Below are 23,886 nucleotides of genomic sequence, written 5' to 3'. Positions count from 1 at the left end.
TTCACACAGAAGAAACCAGGTTGCATTCACACACGAGTGCAGTTACACCACTTTCTTGGTTATTTTACTCTAAAATAATTGGTGAAAATGTATCACAACTTAAAGGAAGAAGCAAAAAAAAAGACATTTGCTAGAATTTTTTTGAATATTCATGAGAAAATAGCATTTCCTCCAAGAAAGTAAAAGTTCTACGATGGCTACCACTGCACAGTAAGCCCCGCCCCCTTCCATTACTCACCGCATTGTAGCAGGACTTCTTGTTGGACCCTGTGAAGTGAAACGGGTCCACTGTGTGGCACCGCTGCATGTAGAACTTGAACATGTTGTTGATGTGTTTCAGGGACATGATGCAGACGGCCGAGTTCGCCGTGGGCTCCGGAGAGTTCGGCTTCCCCTGAGCAAACGCCGCGAACAACACGTCGTCGCCTTTCTCCACCTTCAGCTGTTTCTGCAGCTCGACGTCATTCCCCACCTTGGTGACGTGTGCCGCCTGGAGGATGTTAAAAACCGTGTCAATCTCCGGCGAGCGCCGTCGCCTTTTATCGGTGCTGATGCATTCGAGGGGCATCTCGACGTATCGGCGGATCACGTGGTCCGAGGAGCACATCCGGACGATGCGGGTGTGGTAGGCCTCGGAGTCCATGCTCACCCGCTGCACCGTCAGGAAGTAGGTGAACGGTCCACTGTGGAAGGAGTACACATATCGCAGGTAGTAGTTTCCTCGTAGCGGTGGAATCAGGTCCATGTACGAGAGGTCCGAGTAGAAGGTGAAGCCGTTCTGGCTCGTCTTCATCTTCCGAAGAGAGATGGTGTGGGGATGAGTCGCACTGTCCGATACGTTTCCCGTCCCTGGGATCTCGGAGTTCCCGACGAAGAACGTGATGAAGTTGCTCTCCACGTTAAGCACCTGAGAGCCTGAAGCACTCACAACAACATCCGAGTCGATGGGTTGACCTTTGCCTTTCCTCACTTTGTCGGCGAAGCAGTAGACGTGTTCGTCGACGGTTTTCGGGCTAGTGTCTTCGTCGAGGACGTGACGACGGCAAACGCCATTGTCCGCCGATCCGCAGCTGTACAACCCTTTGTCGTAGATGTTCTCCACCACCAAAGCAATGTTGTGGTTGTCCACCTTGCTGCCACTGCTAGCGCCTGTTAATGTCCGGCCGCAGGTCTCGTTGGAAAGCAGCGGCCCCGTGTGGTACTCGGACAACTTCGTGAGGTTCGGTGCCAAGGCGTAGATCCTGTTTACAGCCCCAACGTAGATGATCCCGTCCAGCGTCACCATGTTCTGGATCGGGAAGTCTGCCGTGAACGTCGGGAGCTCGTAGTTGACCGAGAGGTTGAGTTGGTGGGTCTCGGGGGATTTGTCACACTGGCCCTGCGCACTGGAGCACAAGACCCACAGCAGCATGACGGCATGAAGCAAGCGGGGATTCATCCTGTTCCAGAAATAAAAGACATGAGAAATTAGTGGGTAATATATCCCTTCTGGAACACAAAAGATTCCTCATGAATATCTTTGAATAGGTGGCCTCAATCGTCTGGGGTGAGCGGGAAAAGGCGCTGAAAAGGGACCACAGGAGAAAAAGAAAGGGATATCTAAATCCCCTTTGAGACGGAACTGTGTCAGAGTATGAAACCCGGGTTTACTCACTTCACCACGAGCAGTGAAAGCATTCATACTGGAGTGACTAAGAGTGATGCAAAGCTTTAATATTATCAGCCTCCTAATCTTGGCTGCTTCTACTCCGGACTGCAATGACCCGCGACAGCCCAGCAGTGGGACCTGGGTGAGCACTTCTGCGACGTTCCCAAGTGACCACCGCGAGAGGCAGAGCAGTGAATCACCCGGAGAGCCACCACCAGCCTAAGTTTAGACAGCGAGGGCCCGAGGGAGCGGCGATAAACTTAATTAAAACAAAAGAGGCTGCAGGGAGACGGCAAAGGCGGACCATCCTGCAAAATGATAAATAACCCCAGCAAGTAAGTGGTAATCCACTGGGAGATGCTTTTAGAGGAGGGGGGGGGGGGGGGGGGGGGTCAAGGGAGAACAACACGAGAGAATTTGCAAAATGTGAATTTGCATGCTCCCCTATCTGCGTGTGGTTTTAACACCAGATCCAAACCACAACAAGGCAATAACGTCCAGCGCAGTGGCTTCATTAAATCACTGAGATTCCCCGCGTGCACATTTTCAACAATTTAAAACGGATGTCTCACTGTTAGTACTTTATTTTTTTAAGTGCCAGTAAGAGGAAGAAAGCTCAGGTTTATATTAGAACAGAGTTTCAGGGAGAGTTAACAAAGACAGACAAACCTAACAGGTGCTTATTTAAAAAGAAAAACATCTCAAATATATGATATAACTGCGAATTTAAAGGTGACTACGGGAAACCTATACGAGGATTATGGAGACAAAGTCGAAAACAAGGATGAAAGTAGTGTAAATAGAATCTAAAATGCATACACTATTGTTTTAAAGAACATTAACACAGTATTATAGTCAGTTTTCTTTTATCAAGGACATAGTGAGATGAGTTCCGTCTTGTTTTGGTGTAAAATGATGTGTAATAGTTGGCATTGTTGCGCACCTGCACAAAACACAATAAAAAGTTACTCCTCATGGCACAGCTGTGTTTTTTTAAAAGGGACAAAAGGCGGTGGGAAACAGTGCACATGTTTTCAGTTTGAGAGGAAAGTGACTCACGGCGAAAGGTCTCAGAAAACACGTATGGGAAGCTGGTGAAATGGTGTCAATGAGCCTGAAAAAACATTTCAAAAACTGACTGATATCAGGAGAGGAGGAGAGAGCGAGGAGTTTCAGGGACAGGTTCGCTGCGTGTTCGCGCACGGAATCAAAGTGTTAGTAAAGTCAAGAACATAACATTAATGTGGAATAAACTCACCTGTTCGCGAGCAACAGTGTAGTAAGTTCCTTTAATTCAAATCATATTCCGCTGGGCTCCTCGAGAGCGGGACTTCTTAACTTTCTCATCAAGTCCAAACTGATCGCTGGGGATTTTCTATTCTTCTTCTTCTTCTTCGTGAAATGTCAAATTCCCAGAAATATAACTCGGATTATTTTCTTCTCAGTCAGATGTGTGGCTGTTTCTCACTGTAGCTACACTGTAGTTCGCCACCTGGAAGCTGTGAGTCTCACCACAGACTGAATGACTGCATCCAGCAGAAACACGCTGCTGCTGCTGCTGCTGCCGCGCGCACTGATCCTCGCTCTGGCTGTGGGTAAAGCTCCGCCCCCTTTCTCTCCAAACCCCGTGACGCGTCCAGGTGCTGCTGCGGCTCCTGGCTGTCTTCAGGTGAGACGAAGCCACACAGGTAGGAAAGAAGGCAGATAGGAAAACCGAGGAAAGGGTACATTATGAGATCTAGTTAGTGGCAATCATTCGGTACAGAACCGCCAATTACAACAGGAGCAGCCGGATGTTCAAAGACATTACATTTCAATTAGCTGAGGCGGTTATCCACAGCGATTTGCAATAAAGACAATAGACCATAAAGATACAAACTCATAACAAGAACAACACTCATGCAGATATATTCGGTTTAAAAAAAGCCGGGTGAGCTGAATTCTTTATATATATATATATATATATATAAATATGTGAAGGCACGCTTATTCCTAATGTAATGCCTTTTTTCTGTACAACAACCGATGGTGGAAAAAGTCCTAAGACACACTTTACTTGAGTGAAAGTAGCAATAAGAAAATGGAAAAATACTCCAAGTAAAAGTCCTGTAATCAAAATCTTACTTTATTACGAGTAGGCTACACAAGTGTTATCAAATATACGTCCCAAAGGTAAAAGTACTTGTTATGCGTAGTGTACTATTTCAGAAGCATATAAATAATAATTAATGACTTAACTGGATATCTTAACCTATAATTATACAACAATGTTTATTTATTAGTTGATCTATTTGCTAATAATCTGCATCTAAATAAATGTAGTGGAATAGAAGTAACTTACAAATAAAAATACTCAGGTAAAGTACAAGTATCTCCAAATTATACTTGAGTAGATGTTTACTACATTCCTCTATTCAGAACCTCACATAACTTAAATGACTTATGATCTATTTTCTGTTGTTTGATATGGTTTGTGTGCTAACCTACACTACGCGATTAACTCCTCTCTCCTTACTTGGCTTGGAGGAACTTGGAGAATGCTTCAACCACACTCTGAAGAAAGGGCTTCAAACCAATGATTAAGCACATCTTACAGCAACACAAGCAAATAATGTGCCTTGGCTGCCATTAATAAACCACCGACGTTACACATTTAACAGAGAAGGTCACAGGGAACTATTCTCCAACTTCCACCTGACGCAGACTACTTGGGTTAGTCAAGTTAAAACGGCTCACTCAGCCGTGTGTGTGTGTGTGTGCGCGCGCGTGTGTGTCTCAGCCATGAATCACAGTGGCCAGAACACAAAAAGAAGCCTTTGTCCCGCTTCCTGAAAGGAGGGCCGCACGGAATGAGGCTGGAAGCCCTGATAACAGAGTGGATGGAGAGCTAATGGCGACAGCGGCACAGGCGGCTGTTTGCACTCGCTTTCTGACGGACGCACTGCCACGTGAGGCTTTAACGAGACACGCAGAGGACGAGAGTGGTCAAGTGGTGGATGAGTGATGGGGGGGGTCTGTGACATCTGTGTGAAACCTGACATGGATGTGCAGGTAACACGTGTTTACACACATTCAGCGCAGAGTAAGAGTTCCCTGTTTGTAATGATCGACAGCTGGTTCAGACCCATCGACCTTTCTACCCTCGACTCCCTGATTTCCCAGAGGACATCACTGTAACTTCTGACATCACCACAGAGAGCTGCCACTGTACAGCAGAAAGCTTTATTTCGTCCCAAAGGACCTTTGAAGGAGGAATGTTTATTTACAGTGTTGAGCTACACAAAGTAAGATGAAGGTAAACGAAGCAATCCAGAAAGACAAATGACAGGTTTGCATTCAACATTTAAAAACAACTCCAAAAGCTTCACTTTAGTATAAATACAGAAAACCCAGAGGTTGCTAATTAGCATAATCGTGTTTCATTAACCTTAAAATTCTTAGGGTTTAATGTATGTGCAAGAAATGGAAGATGTTTTTCTGGATACAGTCACTTTGTCCAAGCATGACACCTCTTCTCGTTATCTCACTTATTTGACATAAATAGTGTTAAAAAAACATCGACGAAATGCCATAAAATGTATCATCTTATCATCTTCAAGTCTGTTCTTGCAATGTCTTGGTTTCTCATGGTCTGAAGCTCCATCTTCTTCCCCTTCTCACCGATGAGCAAGACCTTCCACTCCTTCACTCTTTGAAGTCTTTTTGTTTTGCACGAGGAACTGTGTTTTGTCTTACCTCGGGGCATTTCTGACGCAGAAGCCACGGGGTGTGTCTGACACGGTGTGTGTGTGTGTGTGTGTGTGTGTGGTGTGTGTGTGTGTGTGTGTGTGTGTGTGTGTGTGTGTGTGTGTGTGTGTGTGTGTGTGTGTCAGGGGTGTGTCTGTGTGGCTCCTGTGGTGGTGAACTCCATTTTGGCTCTTGCCCTTGTCTTGGCGGGGCGAAGGAGGAGGAGGAGGAGGAGGAGGAGGAGGAAGGTTCGGTGGCGGTGAACCTCACAGTGCTGGCATGCTGAAAGTAGAAACCCTAAAGTGTGACGTGTGCAGCAGGAATGATCTGCTGCCACCACAACACCTGCAGAACAACAACTAACATGTACTACTGTGCATGGTTATACGGAGCTGACATGATGGAGGAATGTGTGAGAGTGTATATAAAGGGGCGGTTAAACCAAATTAAAAATGTACGCTGGAAAGCCTGAAACCAGAAGAGATGGAGCGGTTATAGATTGTGATTGATCATATGCAGTATGAGATCTGCTCAAATAAAAAATTAATTGTATGCATTATTAAATCAAACACATGTTACATACATTCATATTTTAGTTTAATATGTATGTGTATTATTGATTCCTGTATTAATTTAAGTTCCAATTGAATGTACTCTTTTATTTTTTATCTTTTTACATGTTAATTCATTTTAAATTAATTATTCATGCATTTATTTATTTATTTTATTTTTGTATTTTCCTACCGTTTATTTAGTCGTTTTCTACAGGATTGCTCTGTAAAATAAATGGATTTAATACAAAGATAAATGCATAGATAACTAATTACTGTATTACCACTTTTATCTAAATATTATGTTCAGTATTTAATTGCAGTTAAAGGTATTAATTAAGTCATTTATTGATTTTTTTTTCCTGGAGGCATCCATCCTAAATAGATTAATACGTTTGGCTTTGGGATCAAAATAATCACTGTTACGTTCCCTTGTAGAGCTAGGGATACCAAGGGAAGTAGCGACACACCAGATAGCCGGACGAGAGAAAAAGGAGAGGAAACGGAAGGCTGAAGGAGTTTAAGTGAGGTTTTTAATCCGTCAATACGTAAGGCGGCTCACCAGCCACATTACAACACAATGGTACAATAAACAACACAACTAGGCTGGGTTGTACACAGAGACAGGCTGCACACATGCAGCCAGACGAGAAGGAGAGAAAGAAGGGCCCTCACTGCCGTCCTCTTCCGTTCCTATATGGAATCCTTGATTGCAAAGTAGGAGCACCTGGGAAGAGGCTGCACCTGGGAAGAGGCTGCACCTGGGGACAATCAGAGGGAGAGAGAGGAAAACACACACACTACGGCACGTAACAATCACACATGGGTTTTCCGAATGTTTTTTTACCATAAAGTGAATCTCCTCACCTGGGCAAGTTCAACCAAATCTATCTGCATGTAATTAGCTTCCACTGACCCTTTGAATCCCACCACAGCAGCAGCCATTGGACTCAGTACGGCTCCCTCTGCTGGCGCACCAGGTACACATTCAGACTAAAGGAACCAGCTGTTTGGGAAATGAGAGAAGTAGCAAGTACAGGTATTTGTGTTCAACATGTGAGAAGTAGAAAGTACAGGTATTTGTGTTCAACATGTAAGAAGTAGCAAGTACAGGTATTTGTGTTCAACATGTAAGAAGTAGAAAGTACAGGTATTTGTGTTCAACATGTAAGAAGTAGAAAGTACAGGTATTTGTGTTCAACATGTAAGAAGTAGCAAGTACAGGTATTTGTGTTCAACATGTAAGAAGTAGAAAGTACAGGTATTTGTGTTCAACATGTAAGAAGTACAAAGTACAGGTATTTGTGTTCAACATGTAAGAAGTAGAAAGTACAGGTATTTGAGTTCAACATGTAAGAAATAGAAAGTACAGGTATTTGTGTTCAACATGTAAGAAGTAGAAAGTACAGGTATTTGTGTTCAACATGTAAGAAATAGAAAGTACAGGTATTTGTGTTCAACATGTAAGAAGTAGAAAGTACAGGTATTTGGGTTCAACATGTAAGAAGTACAAAGTACAGGTATTTGTGTTCAACATGTAAGAAGTACAAAGTACAGGTATTTGTGTTCAACATGTAAGAAGTAGAAAGTACAGGTATTTGTGTTCAACATGTGAGAAGTAGAAAGTACAGGTATTTGTGTTAAAAATGTAAGAAGTAGAAAGTTCAGGTATTTGTGTTCAACATGTAAGAAGTAGAAAGTTCAGGTATTTGTGTTCAACATGTAAGAAGTAGAAAGTACAGGTATTTGTGTTAAAATGTAAGAAGTAGAAAGTTCAGGTATTTGTGTTCAACATGTAAGAAGTAGAAAGTACAGGTATTTGTGTTAAAAATGTAAGAAGTAGAAAGTTCAGGTATTTGTGTTCAACATGTAAGAAGTAGAAAGTACAGGTATTTGAGTTCAACATGTAAGAAGTAGAAAGTACAGGTATTTGAGTTCAACATGTAAGAAGTAGAAAGTACAGGTATTTGTGTTCAACATGTAAGAAGTAGAAAGTACAGGTATTTGAGTTCAACATGTGAGAAGTAGAAAGTACAGGTATTTGTGTTAAAAATGTAAGAAGTAGAAAGTACAGGTATTTGTGTTCAACATGTAAGAAGTAGAAAGTTCAGGTATTTGGGTTCAACATGTAAGAAGTAGAAAGTACAGGTATTTGTGTTAAAAATGTAAGAAGTAGAAAGTACAGGTATTTGTGTTCAACATGTAAGAAGTAGAAAGTGCAGGTATTTGTGTTCAACATGTAAGAAGTAGAAAGTACAGGTATTTGTGTTCAACATGTAAGAAGTACAAAGTACAGGTATTTGTGTTCAACATGTAAGAAGTAGAAAGTACAGGTATTTGTGTTCAACATGTAAGAAGTAGAAAGTACAGGTATTTGAGTTCAACACGTAAGAAGTAGAAAGTACAGGTATTTGAGTTCAACATGTAAGAAATAGAAAGTACAGGTGTTTGTGTTCAACATGTAAGAAGTAGAAAGTACAGGTATTTGGGTTCAACATGTAAGAAGTACAAAGTACAGGTATTTGTGTTCAACATGTAAGAAGTACAAAGTACAGGTATTTGTGTTCAACATGTGAGAAGTAGAAAGTACAGGTATTTGAGTTCAACATGTAAGAAGTAGAAAGTACAGGTATTTGTGTTCAACATGTAAGAAGTAGAAAGTACAGGTATTTGAGTTCAACATGTAAGAAGTAGAAAGTACAGGTATTTGTGTTCAACATGTAAGAAGTAGAAAGTACAGGTATTTGAGTTCAACATGTGAGAAGTAGAAAGTACAGGTATTTGAGTTCAACATGTGAGAAGTAGAAAGTACAGGTATTTGTGTTCAACATGTGAGAAGTAGAAAGTACAGGTATTTGTGTTAAAAATGTAAGAAGTAGAAAGTTCAGGTATTTGTGTTCAACATGTAAGAAGTAGAAAGTACAGGTATTTGTGTTCAACATGTAAGAAGTAGAAAGTACAGGTATTTGGGTTCAACATGTAAGAAGTAGAAAGTACAGGTATTTGGGTTCAACATGTGAGAAGTAGAAAGTACAGGTATTTGTGTTAAAAATGTAAGAAGTAGAAAGTTCAGGTATTTGTGTTCAACATGTAAGAAGTAGAAAGTACAGGTATTTGGGTTCAACATGTAAGAAGTAGAAAGTACAGGTATTTGAGTTCAACATGTAAGAAGTAGAAAGTACAGGTATTTGTGTTCAACATGTAAGAAGTAGAAAGTACAGGTATTTGAGTTCAACATGTGAGAAGTAGAAAGTACAGGTATTTGTGTTAAAAATGTAAGAAGTAGAAAGTACAGGTATTTGTGTTCAACATGTAAGAAGTAGAAAGTTCAGGTATTTGGGTTCAACATGTAAGAAGTAGAAAGTACAGGTATTTGTGTTAAAAATGTAAGAAGTAGAAAGTACAGGTATTTGTGTTCAACATGTAAGAAGTAGAAAGTTCAGGTATTTGTGTTCAACATGTAAGAAGTAGAAAGTACAGGTATTTGTGTTCAACATGTAAGAAGTACAAAGTACAGGTATTTGTGTTCAACATGTAAGAAGTAGAAAGTACAGGTATTTGTGTTCAACATGTAAGAAGTAGAAAGTACAGGTATTTGAGTTCAACACGTAAGAAGTAGAAAGTACAGGTATTTGAGTTCAACATGTAAGAAATAGAAAGTACAGGTGTTTGTGTTCAACATGTAAGAAGTAGAAAGTACAGGTATTTGGGTTCAACATGTAAGAAGTACAAAGTACAGGTATTTGTGTTCAACATGTAAGAAGTACAAAGTACAGGTATTTGTGTTCAACATGTGAGAAGTAGAAAGTACAGGTATTTGAGTTCAACATGTAAGAAGTAGAAAGTACAGGTATTTGTGTTCAACATGTAAGGAGTAGAAAGTACAGGTATTTGAGTTCAACATGTAAGAAGTAGAAAGTACAGGTATTTGTGTTCAACATGTAAGAAGTAGAAAGTACAGGTATTTGAGTTCAACATGTGAGAAGTAGAAAGTACAGGTATTTGAGTTCAACATGTGAGAAGTAGAAAGTACAGGTATTTGTGTTCAACATGTGAGAAGTAGAAAGTACAGGTATTTGTGTTAAAAATGTAAGAAGTAGAAAGTTCAGGTATTTGTGTTCAACATGTAAGAAGTAGAAAGTACAGGTATTTGGGTTCAACATGTAAGAAGTAGAAAGTACAGGTATTTGAGTTCAACATGTAAGAAGTAGAAAGTACAGGTATTTGTGTTCAACATGTAAGAAGTAGAAAGTACAGGTATTTGAGTTCAACATGTGAGAAGTAGAAAGTACAGGTATTTGTGTTCAACATGAGAGAAGTAGAAAGTACAGGTATTTGGGTTCAACATGTAAGAAGTAGAAAGTACAGGTATTTGAGTTCAACATGTAAGAAGTACAAAGTACAGGTATTTGTGTTCAACATGTAAGAAGTAGAAAGTACAGGTATTTGAGTTCAACATGTAAGAAGTAGAAAGTACAGGTGTTTGAGTTCAACATGTAAGAAGTAGAAAGTACAGGTATTTGTGTTCAACATGTAAGGAGTAGAAAGTACAGGTATTTGGGTTCAACATGTAAGAAGTAGAAAGTACAGGTATTTGTGTTCAACATGTAAGGAGTAGAAAGTACAGGTATTTGGGTTCAACATGTAAGAAGTAGAAAGTACAGGTATTTGGGTTCAACATGTAAGAAGTACAAAGTACAGGTATTTGTGTTCAACATGTAAGGAGTAGAAAGTACAGGTATTTGGGTTCAACATGTAAGAAGTAGAAAGTACAGGTATTTGTGTTCAACATGTGAGAAGTAGAAAGTACAGGTATTTGGGTTCAACATGTGAGAAGTAGAAAGTACAGGTATTTGTGTTCAATATGTAAGAAGTAGAAAGTACAGGTATTTGAGTTCAACATGTAAGAAGTAGAAAGTACAGGTATTTGAGTTCAACATGTAAGAAGTAGAAAGTACAGGTATTTGGGTTCAACATGTAAGAAGTAGAAAGTACAGGTATTTGGGTTCAACATGTAAGAAGTAGAAAGTACAGGTATTTGTGTTCAACATGTAAGAAGTAGAAAGTACAGGTATTTGTGTTCAACATGTAAGAAGTAGAAAGTACAGGTATTTGTGTTCAACATGTAAGAAGTACAAAGTACAGGTATTTGTGTTCAACATGTAAGGAGTAGAAAGTACAGGTATTTGGGTTCAACATGTAAGAAGTAGAAAGTACAGGTATTTGTGTTCAACATGTAAGAAGTAGAAAGTACAGGTATTTGGGTTCAACATGTAAGAAGTAGGAAGTACAGGTATTTGAGTTCAACATGTAAGAAGTAGAAAGTACAGGTATTTGGGTTCAACATGTAAGAAGTAGAAAGTACAGGTATTTGTGTTCAACATGTAAGAAGTAGAAAGTACAGGTATTTGAGTTCAACATGTAAGAAGTAGAAAGTACAGGTATTTGAGTTCAACATGTAAGAAGTAGAAAGTACAGGTATTTGAGTTCAACATGTAAGAAGTAGAAAGTACAGGTATTTGTGTTCAACATGTAAGAAGTAGAAAGTACAGGTATTTGAGTTCAACATGTAAGAAGTAGAAAGTACAGGTATTTGAGTTCAACATGTAAGAAGTAGAAAGTACAGGTATTTGAGTTCAACATGTAAGAAGTAGAAAGTACAGGTATTTGAGTTCAACATGTGAGAAGTAGAAAGTACAGGTATTTGAGTTCAACATGTAAGAAGTAGAAAGTACAGGTATTTGAGTTCAACATGTAAGAAGTAGAAAGTACAGGTATTTGAGTTCAACATGTAAGAAGTAGAAAGTACAGGTATTTGAGTTCAACATGTAAGAAGTAGAAAGTACAGGTATTTGAGTTCAACATGTAAGAAGTAGAAAGTACAGCTATTTGGGTTCAACATGTAAGAAGTAGAAAGTACAGGTATTTGAGTTCAACATGAGAGAAGTAGAAAGTACAGCTATTTGGGTTCAACATGTAAGAAGTAGGAAGTACAGGTATTTGAGTTCAACATGTAAGAAGTAGGAAGTACAGGTATTTGTGTTCAACATGTAAGAAGTAGAAAGTACAGGTATTTGAGTTCAACATGTAAGAAGTAGAAAGTACAGGTATTTGAGTTCAACATGTAAGAAGTAGGAAGTACAGGTATTTGTGTTCAACATGTAAGAAGTAGGAAGTACAGGTATTTGTGTTCAACATGTAAGAAGTAGAAAGTACAGGTATTTGAGTTCAACATGTAAGAAGTAGAAAGTACAGGTATTTGAGTTCAACATGTAAGAAGTAGAAAGTACAGCTATTTGGGTTCAACATGTAAGAAGTAGAAAGTACAGGTATTTGAGTTCAACATGAGAGAAGTAGAAAGTACAGCTATTTGGGTTCAACATGTAAGAAGTAGGAAGTACAGGTATTTGAGTTCAACATGTAAGAAGTAGGAAGTACAGGTATTTGTGTTCAACATGTAAGAAGTAGAAAGTACAGGTATTTGAGTTCAACATGTAAGAAGTAGAAAGTACAGGTATTTGAGTTCAACATGTAAGAAGTAGAAAGTACAGGTATTTGAGTTCAACATGTAAGAAGTAGAAAGTACAGGTATTTGAGTTCAACATGTAAGAAGTAGGAAGTACAGGTATTTGTGTTCAACATGTAAGAAGTAGAAAGTACAGGTATTTGAGTTCAACATGTAAGAAGTAGAAAGTACAGGTATTTGAGTTCAACATGTAAGAAGTAGAAAGTACAGGTATTTGAGTTCAACATGTAAGAAGTAGAAAGTACAGGTATTTGTGTTCAACATGTAAGAAGTCAAATTCAAAAGTCGTCAGAAAAATAAGTAGTGGAGTAAAGTACTGATACCAGAAAAATATACTTAAGTACAGTAAGGAAGTATTTGTACTCCACTACTTCCCACCCCTGCTGAATAGAAAGTTAAAAGAGTAAAACCTCACAGACGAAAGTGAGGGATGATCGGGGAGGGGCACTCGGTCTTGATTTGACCGTCACTGTCCCCCTAAACCAGGTCCAGCGGGGTTATTTATCACCTGCAGGATCAATAACCCCGCTGGTTATCTGCTGAGCAGGCCAGTAAACCCTGATTGATGCTGTTGACCTATCAGAAGCCCTCGCTGCTTCATCCTGCAGATGGACTCGTGCTGTTTATGCGGGGCGTGGTGATTAAAAGTGCGCTTCCTCCATCCCTCAGCGGTGCATCTCCAATATGCTGCAGGAGCATTACGAGATATCGACAGGCAGGTTCACAAAAGGCGACATGGAAACACGAGGAGTATTTAGTTGATGCTGTTTGAAAGTTAACAGAACAATGTGACATTAAACCTTAATTTTAGAGGTAATTAATACCTTTTTAGGCCACAAAGAGTATTTTTAGTTTCAAAATCAGTTTTCCTTTCACGATTCTTTTTCTAAATGTATATTTAGTGATATGGGAGTTACAAGACGAGTGCATACAAGTACAGTGGCACAGGTACACAGAAGACAGTACATTTACAAGTACAGACAAATAACAAATATACATGGAGACAAACAAAAAGCAAAAACTGTGTGTGTGTGTGTGTGTGTGTGTGTGTGTGTGTGTGTGTGTGTGTGTGTGTGTGTGTGTGTGTGTGTGTGTGTGTGTGTTGGATTAGACAAAAGAGAGTAATAAAATATGTAAGAAACTATACAAACAACGGCCTGTATTACAACATAAAAAAGCAATAATGTTGTTTCTTAACTTTGTATTTCCTAATGTGACAGCATATTGTTTCCTTCGACTCCACCTCTGGTCACCTTTTTGTTTACCAGACCTGGCTCCGAGGTAGATCAGAGCTCTCATCTTCCACTACCTACGTGTTCGATAAAGTCCTAATGAAAAAGGAAATCAAAAGATTACAATCTCGTACATTACAGGAAATGGTTTCTGCAGCAGACAGGCAACAAAACAAAACTGTCAGTCAATCAGTTTCTGCTGCTGCGCTGCGCTGTATCTGCGCATCTGCCACAACAGCTCCTCCCACCCGGAGAGGGACATCAGAGATATAGAAGCAGGGCCAACGCAGGAAAGTACAACCATGGCTTTTAGATTAGACCTAATATCCTTGTGCTGTTTTACCAGAGATCTCAGGAGGTTTAATGCGCTAAAGTTTGACAGCTTTTAAAGGGGCCCTATTCTACTCAATTTCAGCTGCATGTCAGTATGTAGTGTCTCTACTTTAAAGAGTCCTCTCCTGCTGATGTTCAGGTGTATATCAGAATGTAGTGTCTCTACTTTAAAGAGTCCTCTCCTGCTGATGTTCAGGTGTATATCAGTATGTAGTGTCTCTACTTTAAAGAGTCCTCTCCTGCTGATGTTCAGGTGTATATCAGTATGTAGTGTCTCTACTTTAAAGAGTCCTCTCCTGCTGATGTTCAGGTGTATATCAGTATGTAGTGTCTCTACTTTAAAGAGTCCTCTCCTGCTGATGTTCAGGTGTATATCAGTATGTAGTGTCTCTACTTTAAAGAGTCCTCTCCTGCTGATGTTCAGGTGTATATCAGTATGTAGTGTCTCTACTTTAAAGAGTCCTCTCCTGCTGATGTTCAGGTGTATATCAGTATGTAGTGTCTCTACTTTAAAGAGTCCTCTCCTGCTGATGTTCAGGTGTATATCAGTATGTAGTGTCTCTACTTTAAAGAGTCCTCTCCTGCTGATGTTCAGGTGTATATCAGTATGTAGTGTCTCTACTTTAAAGAGTCCTCTCCTGCTGATGTTCAGGTGTATATCAGTATGTAGTGTCTCTACTTTAAAGAGTCCTCTCCTGCTGATGTTCAGGTGTATATCAGTATGTAGTGTCTCTACTTTAAAGAGTCCTCTCCTGCTGATGTTCAGGTGTATATCAGTATGTAGTGTCTCTACTTTAAAGAGTCCTCTCCTGCTGATGTTCAGGTGTATATCAGTATGTAGTGTCTCTACTTTAAAGAGTCCTCTCCTGCTGATGTTCAGGTGTATATCAGTATGTAGTGTCTCTACTTTAAAGAGTCCTCTCCTGCTGATGTTCAGGTGTATATCAGTATGTAGTGTCTCTACTTTAAAGAGTCCTCTCCTGCTGATGTTCAGGTGTATATCAGTGTGTAGTGTCTCTACTTTAAAGAGTCCTCTCCTGCTGATGTTCAGGTGTATATCAGTGTGTAGTGTCTCTACTTTAAAGAGTCCTCTCCTGCTGATGTTCAGGTGTATATCAGTGTGTAGTGTCTCTACTTTAAAGAGTCCTCTCCTGCTGATGTTCAGGTGTATATCAGTATGTAGTGTCTCTACTTTAAAGAGTCCTCTCCTGCTGATGTTCAGGTGTATATCAGTATGTAGTGTCTCTACTTTAAAGAGTCCTCTCCTGCTGATGTTCAGGTGTATATCAGTATGTAGTGTCTCTACTTTAAAGAGTCCTCTCCTGCTGATGTTCAGGTGTATATCAGTATGTAGTGTCTCTACTTTAAAGAGTCCTCTCCTGCTGATGTTCAGGTGTATATCAGTATGTAGTGTCTCTACTTTAAAGAGTCCTCTCCTGCTGATGTTCAGGTGTATATCAGTATGTAGTGTCTCTACTTTAAAGAGTCCTCTCCTGCTGATGTTCAGGTGTATATCAGTATGTAGTGTCTCTACTTTAAAGAGTCCTCTCCTGCTGATGTTCAGGTGTATATCAGTATGTAGTGGCTCTACTTTAAAGAGTCCTCTCCTGCTGATGGTCAGGTGTATATCAGTATGTAGTGTCTCTACTTTAAAGAGTCCTCTCCTGCTGATGTTCAGGTGTATATCAGTATGTAGTGTCTCTACTTTAAAGAGTCTTCTCCTGCTGATGTTCAGGTGTATATCAGTATGTAGTATCTCTACTTTAAAGAGTCATCTCCTGCTGATGTTCAGGTGTATATCAGTATGTAGTGTCTCTACTTTAAAGAGTCCTCTCCTGCTGATGTTCAGGTGTATATCAGTATGTTGTGTCTCTACTTTAAAGAGTCCTCTCCTGCTGATGTTCAGGTGTATATCAGTATGTAGTGTTTCTACTTTAAAGAGTCCTCTCCTGCTGATGTTCAGGTGTATATCAGTATGTAGTGTCTCTACTTTAAAGAGTCCTCTCCTGCTGATGTTCAGGTGTATATCAGTATGCAGTGTCTCTACTTTAAAGAGTCCTCTCCTGCTGATGTTCAGGTGTATATCAGTATGTTGTGTCTCTACTTTAAAGAGTCCTCTCCTGCTGATGGTCAGGTGTATATCAGTATGTAGTCTCTCTACTTTAAAGAGTCCTCTCCTGCTGATGTTCAGGTGTATATCAGTATGTAGTGTCTCTACTTTAAAGAGTCCTCTCCTGCTGATGTTCAGGTGTATATCAGTATGTAGTGTCTCTACTTTAAAGAGTCCTCTCCTGCTGATGGTCAGGTGTATATCAGTATGTAGTCTCTCTACTTTAAAGAGTCCTCTCCTGCTGATGTTCAGGTGTATATCAGTATGTAGTGTCTCTACTTTAAAGAGTCCTCTCCTGCTGATGTTCAGGTGTATATCAGTATGTAGTGTCTCTACTTTAAAGAGTCCTCTCCTGCTGATGTTCAGGTGTATATCAGTATGAAGTGTCTCTACTTTAAAGAGTCCTCTCCTGCTGATGTTCAGGTGTATATCAGTATGTAGTGTCTCTACTTTAAAGAGTCCTCTCCTGCTGGTGTTCAGGTGTATATCAGTATGTAGTGTCTCTACTTTAAAGAGTCCTCTCCTGCTGATGTTCAGGTGTATATCAGTATGAAGTGTCTCTACTTTAAAGAGTCCTCTCCTGCTGATGTTCAGGTGTATATCAGTATGTAGTGTCTCTACTTTAAAGAGTCCTCTCCTGCTGGTGTTCAGGTGTATATCAGTATGTAGTGTCTCTACTTTAAAGAGTCCTCTCCTGCTGATGTTCAGGTGTATATCAGTATGTAGTGTCTCTACTTTAAAGAGTCCTCTCCTGCTGATGTTCAGGTGTATATCAGTATGTAGTGTCTCTACTTTAAAGAGTCCTCTCCTGCTGATGTTCAGGTGTATATCAGTATGTAGTGTCTCTACTTTAAAGAGTCCTCTCCTGCTGATGTTCAGGTGTATATCAGTATGTAGTGTCTCTACTTTAAAGAGTCCTCTCCTGCTGATGTTCAGGTGTATATCAGTATGTAGTGTCTCTACTTTAAAGAGTCCTCTCCTGCTGATGTTCAGGTGTATATCAGTATGTAGTGTCTCTACTTTAAAGAGTCCTCTCCTGCTGATGTTCATGACCATAGGTGAGGGTAGGAACGGAAATGGCCCGGTAGACAGAGAGCTTTGCCTTCTGGCTCAGCTCCCTTTTCGTCACGACGGTGCGGTAAAGCGACTGCAATACCGCTCCGATTCTCCGGCCCATCTCACGCTCCATTGTTCCCTCACTCGAGGACAAGACCCCGAGATACTTGAACTCCTTCACTTGTTAATCACAAACAATAATATAAAAATGTGCATTTAGTGAATTGCTCCGTTTCCCTCTGCTGTGTCGTCCTCGTCTCGCTGAAGTGTTTATTGGAAACCTTCAAGAGCTCATAAACTGTTTATCTGAGGACGCTGTGTGTAAAATAAACCACCGTTTTAAGAGCCAGTAAAATCACAGACTTTATGTTGCATGTATTTAATTTGCCTACCGTTTTCACTGGTAGCTTATTCTCTGGGTCCTGGAGGACAAGATCACGTAAAATAGGAAAAGTTCTGGATTTCGAGTCGTGGCTGTCGTCATTTGTGATATTGGGCTATATAAATAAACATTGATTGATTGATTCCCTGGTATGAAGCATGCGTGTTGCCGCAGCACAAGATACATAGACAAAAGTTAAAAAGTAAGTATTCTATTTATTAGTATTGCTTATGAAACAGTTAAATCTAATTAAATGGAATGAGCAGAACAGCATGATGGGGACAGACTATCCGAGGAAAAGATGAGTGATCCCAGGACGACGTCACAGATTCCCTCTGTTGTGTTTCATTGTCTGAAACAGATGTGGTATTCTTTTTAAGTGCAGTGACCGATTTACGGAGAACCAGGTGTGCCGGGGGGGGGGACATCTGTGAAGGGATGGCCCTCTGCCCGCCTTCTTCTTTCTCTCTGTCATAGCACGCTTCATAATGTTTACTGCAGTAACAGCTGAGAGAGCAAGCCGCCAGAAATTACTCAGATTGTTCCTCTGATATTGTTGGATGTGGATTTGTGTGTGTGTGTGTGTGTGTGGTAGATAGATAGCTTACATTCGCTAGCTAGCTTGTTGTTAGAGGGGTAGTAAATGTAAATTAGCTAACTAGGAAATTAGATAGCGAATGTTAGCTAGCTGTATTTCCAGATAGAGAGATAGATAGATAGACAGACAGGTAGGTAGGTAGGTAGCATTTCATAGCTCATTCCATAGCTCCTTATAGCAGGGGCCATCTACACTAAGATATTTTTTAGACTTATTAAAAAATAAAAATAAGATTTTTATAACAGAGGATGGATATGGAACTATAAAACCATCCGATCAACACAGAGTGGCTGAAAATGATCACTAATAAAATGTATGGTTTACAATGCTGCCAGTGCTAAACCTGAAGCACTAACACATTTGAAAAGGAGTGAGGCTACAAGAGAGAAAGGAAGCCTGAGAGCTCAGACAATGAACTGAACGACTTTTGCTTGTTGTGCAACATCTTGTGGTTTTATGTGCAGCGTCTCTGCAAGATTAGTTTTCAAGAAGTTGTAAAGAAATTAATCAAATCTTACCAGGGAATTACCTAAAGAAAATACAAGGTAATAAACACAAGATGAGACAAGATAGGTATGAGATACAACACAGATTATGACACATTGCCCGACAGGCAAACAAAGTCTGTTGCATTTTGTGTGTGTGTGTGTGTGTGTGGCAAACGAGGACAGCAGCAGCTTCCCTGAGGGTTTGTTTGTGGAAAGGACATGAGTGCAGTGCGTGAGATTTGATCCGAAACCTGGCTGTGTAAAACTGGTCAGAAATGTGTTTCAGCTGCAGGTGTGTGTGACCAGATTTTGAAATACTGCAACTCCTCTGGACATCTGATGAGTGTGCAAACAGTCAGCGCCCACTGATGGTCATTGGCTTTCATCAACACACAATAAAAATCCACTACAATAAAGATCAGAGAGTTTTAAAAATGAAATTACAGTAAGCAAAGCTACAAGATTTAACAATGTACGAGTATTGAACTATACAATCCACTTAACAATGTCTTCTTGCCAGCTCGAGATGAGAAATAGTTTGACTCAGACAATTCATGACAAACTTAAACAAGTGAACAATTATACAAATGGTGCGTTGCTTGCCCTTTTTTTTCTTGGGTAATAAAAAAGTATTGTTGAATTATTCTAAAATAGTTAATTTCTTCTAATTTATTCCGATTAATGGGGAAGTGGAAGCCCTTACAAAAAATGTGCAAAATAAACCAAAACAATTAAAGATTAGAAATATCTCTTGATTGAATGACAGGTAAATAAGTAAAATACTGGCGCATGTCCACTACAGCACGGTTTAACACGGCCCGTTTGTGGTTGCGTTTCCACTTGGCGTAGTTCCGGCTAGCGGGTACTATTTCACAGTTTTTCTGGCCCCATACAATCGAGGTTCTTAGTGGGCCAACAACCAGGCTGAGTCGGGCTGAGCATGCTAAACTAGAGAGAGAATCGCTGGCAAGGGGCTACAACTACAACAAGATGAACATATTTAACCGTGATTTAATTGTAATACAGGTTTCAAAATGATGCCGAAGTAACAACATACTGATACCGGTTAGTAAACACCATGAATTAATGCTTTGACAAGTCTGCAGACAGACGGCAGGCGAACAACCCTTTAAAATGCGTGTTTTCTGAATGTAGCATGGCTAAGCTAACGTTATATATGCTCCGACCGTCCACACTCACAACAACGGCCTACAGACATAAATAAACCAGCGACTGTGTTCTCCATGACACAGGCAGTCTGTGGTTTGTACTTGTTTCACTTTTGTCTAGTTTCTGAACAGATATGAGGAGCTGAGCTGAGCTAACGGCTGATGTTGTTTTTCTGTGGTTCGCATTGAAGATGACGTCACGGCTCCGCCTACACTGCGTTACTATAGTTACTGCCCCAGTTCTTAAACTGTATGGAAACGCAGTATAAAGTGAGCCAGGCCCAGTCCTAACAAGGCCTAACTACAGGGTTGCCAACTTTGAGTACCTGGCTGGAGTGAGATTTTTATATCATGGGTTTAATTACACATAGGCACACTAAATTACTGCTATCGTGTCAGCAGTGGGACCTTAGCATATATATATATATAGGATATATACAAATACTACACAATATTGGACACAGACTATAAAGGGCACAAAGTTTCATTCACTATTCAAGTCAAACACATGTTTGTTTCCACTGTTTTATTGTGTGCCTGTCGCGATAAGCAATTAATTGACTTATCGTACGATAAATAAAAATGAACTGTAAATTGCCATTTACATCAGGATGTGACTAGCAGCTTGAAAGGATGTACTTGAATTATTATTATATATTATCATGATGTCAGTGGTCTAAAATGGTCATACAACGGTGCCGACAATATTATCGTTTATCGCCATAATTTCCGGGAAAATGTAATCCAACAAAATGAATTATCTTGAGAGGCCTATACATGAAACACACACACAAACAAATCTACAGACTTACTCCAAACTGCCAAACATATTAATTAACACACTCTCACTCTCATATACTCTTTGACTCTATTTTGGCCTAGTAGAACAATAAGCAGCAGACTTTTACTTTTTATCATTTCTACTGGATCTTAGATCTGCGCATGCGCAATACGGGTCGGGGATTGACCAACCGGTTCCCACTTAGCGTTGTTAAGAGTGGTGGGGGCGGATCGACAGCTTGAGCAGCTGTCAACTCAACATTATAACCAACCAAAAACGATCGCCGGTTCATCTTGTTTTTGGCGTGAGAATAGTTTGGGCAGCGTGAGAGCGTGAGATTGAGAGTGAAAGCGTGTGTCACACGCCAGATGCGTGAGAGTTGGCACGTACTAAGCCGAGCGAGGCCCTGCCGTGGAAATGCGCCATTAGTAATACAAAGAACGCACTCTTCCAAAAAGGATATTGAGGATTCAAGTTACATCCTCTTCAAATCACCACACGCACAGTTACCCCGTATTATTATATGCAGTAAGCAATATACAGCGCCTTGGGAGCAGTTTGGTGGGCTGGTGCCTTGCTCAAGGGCAATTTGGCAGTGCCCAGGAGGTACACTGTAATATATATAATCCCTACTTCCCAATATAAACTCTCTGCAGCAGAAGAAGAGTTGTGTCAGGGGCCAGGCCTTAAAAGGTTTTACTCAAACAAACTCTCTGAGCTGGAGTGAAGTAGATGTGAAAGTATCTGAACCGAAGTCTAAAGGGAAGATGAATGTTGCTACTTGATGATGTTTGACAGCAACACATCATCACAATGACTGTGTCTGCAGCGAGAGGAAACAGCTGCTGATCCCAGGCCAGGTGGTAAAAGAGCAACAACGTTTACGTCACCTGTCTGACTTTCCACTGATGAGCTCCACTTAGTCACCGACGGAGAGAAGAGACCCAGCATCATGTCTGTCTTACCGTCATCTGTAACCTGCTATCTCACCTGTCGCCACGTCATGCTCGTGACAACAGCGGAACAAAGGTTTGATTTAAAGTGGCCTTTTACTTGAGTATTTCTACTGTGTACTTCTACTCCTCTACAGTTCAGAGGTACATGGTGTACTTTTACTCCACTACATGTATTTAATATCTTTAGTTACTTCACAGATCTGGATGAATGATGGTAAATATAATCAAGTGTTGAATCAGACTTTAGTTCCACCTGGAGTAAATCCACCAGCTACCCTGCAGTCAGTGTTGGGAAAGTTCACTTTCTACATGAACTAGTTCAGTTCACAGTTCACACATTTTAAAATGAACTAGTTCAGTTCATAGTTCATAATTCAAAATGTTGAACTAAAGTTCATGGTTTCAAAAATGAACTAATTTATAGTTCATAGTTCTTTTTTCAATAAGTTGCTGCGAGCTATTATTTGTCTCCTGTACGATGTTAATGGAACATTTCAATGTTTTCAATATCCTCAGAGGGCCGTACAAGTTATTGACCTCTGCTTAAAAAAACTAAAATCACAACTCATTCATTTCATTCTGTGCAAAGAAAAAGCAACCTCCTAATCCAGATATCTCACCATGACTCGCGTATGCATGCACGTGCAGGGTGTGGCGTGACCACCAACACAGAAAGATATGGACACAAGATGTGTGCAAATGTATTTAGTTTCCTATCCATGTGAACATGATTTAAGTGGGGGGGGACCTAACCTCCTCTAGGGGGGTCCGGAGGGCATGCTCCCCTGGGAAGATTTTTTTTTAAATGTTGAAGTTAAAAGCATCAATCTGGTGCACTTTGAGAGCAACATTAGGAGATCTATGGACACATCTCTCAACACCCAAACACAACTGTAAACAGATTTTCTTTTAATTTATGAATATTTGACAAATCACTCCCCTTTCAAACTGTATTCTTCTTTATTAATAACTGTCTTATAGTATTTTATACCTGTTTACTTTATTCTCTTATTTTTTTGATAACTATAATGATCATATAAAGATGTGCCTTTACCTCACTGGTTGTAGACAAAGCTTCTTATATTCGTTAGCATAGCTAGCTAACCAGATGCTAATGATAACAACACAGTTATTGACTGTCTGATCAGTATGACAGATGAGCAGATCGCCTCTGGGCTTTCAGCTAAAGACACAGACACGCAGAAACTGCGGCATGTGTATGGACTTATCGGTACTGCAATTTCTGAAGTGCTGAGTGGCGTTCTGGTGCTCTCCGTCAGAACTGCACCCCTGTCAGTCGAGACATATACCACGTGATGACACGTTAGGCTCGTGTTGTGTTCAAGGACCCTAACCTTGGCCAGGAAAAACAGGCAGTCGCTTGTTTAATTTTTTTGCGGTCTAGATTTCTTTCATTTTTTTTTTTTTGCGTGTGTTTATAAATTACCTCGAGAGCCGTACCAAATTGTCTCGCGGGCCGTATACGGCCCGGAGGCCGGAGGTTCCCCACCCCTGCCGTAGAGTCTCACTCTGAGCGAGTGCTGCTGCAGCTGCTCTCGGCTTCGTCCATACTTCATTCAATGCTCGCCGGTTCCGCGGTTCCACATTGTTTCTTGTGAGGAGTCTGATATATTTAGTATATTTATATTTTAGTGCGACAGCCAGGGGTGACAGACGTGTACGCGTCACAGGCAGCTTGCTGTTGCCAGATTGGGTGGTTTTCCGCATTATTTTGAAGCCTGTTTACGGTGTGTTTTAACTGGGTTTTCGGCTGAAAGGCATATGAAATCTGGCACACTTTTGAACGCCGTTATAATACAGTGCTGAGAATGAACGCACTTTTGAACGCCGTTATACAGTGCTGATAATGAACGCGTTCTCAATTACGTTCATCTAGCGGAAATACAGTACGTTCAGTTCACGTTCGCCCAAAATATGAACGCGTTCATGAACGATCGTTCATTGAACGCGTTCAGGTACATCACTGCCTGCAGTCTACAAAGTACTTCAGACTAGCTGCACCTTCACCAGCTTTGAGAACACTTTCATGATCAATCATTATAAAACATATCATATATATTATTCTGAAATGGACCAATCTGCACAACGACTACTTTCACTGTCTTTCACTATATTCTGATGAGAATACTTTTCTACTTTTACTTGAGGAACATTTTGAATGCAGGACTTTTACTGTAACAGAGTATTCCTACACTCGGGTACTTCTACTTTTAATGAAGTACAAGATCTGAATACTTCTCCCTCCTCACACACTTTAGAGATAAGTCACATCTTAAACATCAGCTAAATCCTCTGAACAGGGCAGATAA

At 40.3% G+C, this 23,886-nt stretch overlaps 1 protein-coding gene and 1 long non-coding RNA gene across 3 annotated transcripts in view; both read right to left on the bottom strand.

Moving 5' to 3' along the window:
* Nucleotides 1-92: 92 nt before the first annotated feature.
* On the bottom strand, nt 93-3,225 carry met (MET proto-oncogene, receptor tyrosine kinase). Its single transcript, XM_071203417.1, has 3 exons — nt 2,907-3,225; nt 239-1,439; nt 93-98 (listed from the first exon to the last, which is right to left on the bottom strand). Exons 2-3 carry the CDS (start codon nt 1,436-1,438, stop codon nt 93-95), a joined length of 1,206 nt encoding a protein of 401 aa, XP_071059518.1. The 5' UTR covers nt 1,439; nt 2,907-3,225.
* A 3,215-nt stretch (nt 3,226-6,440) lies between these two features.
* Nucleotides 6,441-23,886, bottom strand: part of LOC117448690 (uncharacterized) — a 17,957-nt gene continuing 511 nt past the window's right edge. Inside the window, exons 2-3 of one of the 2 annotated variants that reach the window (XR_004552363.1) lie at nt 13,650-13,779; nt 6,441-6,931 (exon numbers count right to left, since the gene is read on the bottom strand). This is a non-coding gene — a long non-coding RNA (uncharacterized lncRNA). The remainder of the gene's footprint in view (nt 6,932-13,649; nt 13,780-23,886) is intronic. The other variant, XR_004552364.1, reaches the window with a different exon arrangement.

Source organism: Pseudochaenichthys georgianus, chromosome 6 (assembly GCF_902827115.2).
Source record: "Pseudochaenichthys georgianus chromosome 6, fPseGeo1.2, whole genome shotgun sequence".
NCBI classification, from domain to species: Eukaryota; Metazoa; Chordata; class Actinopteri; order Perciformes; family Channichthyidae; genus Pseudochaenichthys; species Pseudochaenichthys georgianus.
Note: the sequence above shows the minus strand (reverse complement) of the source record. Positions and strands in the feature narration are given on the sequence as shown.

Coding starts and splice junctions, on each gene's coding strand:
- met (XM_071203417.1), bottom strand. CDS start 1,438: ATGAATCCCCGCTTGCTTCATGCCGTCATGCTGCTGTGGGTCTTGTGC.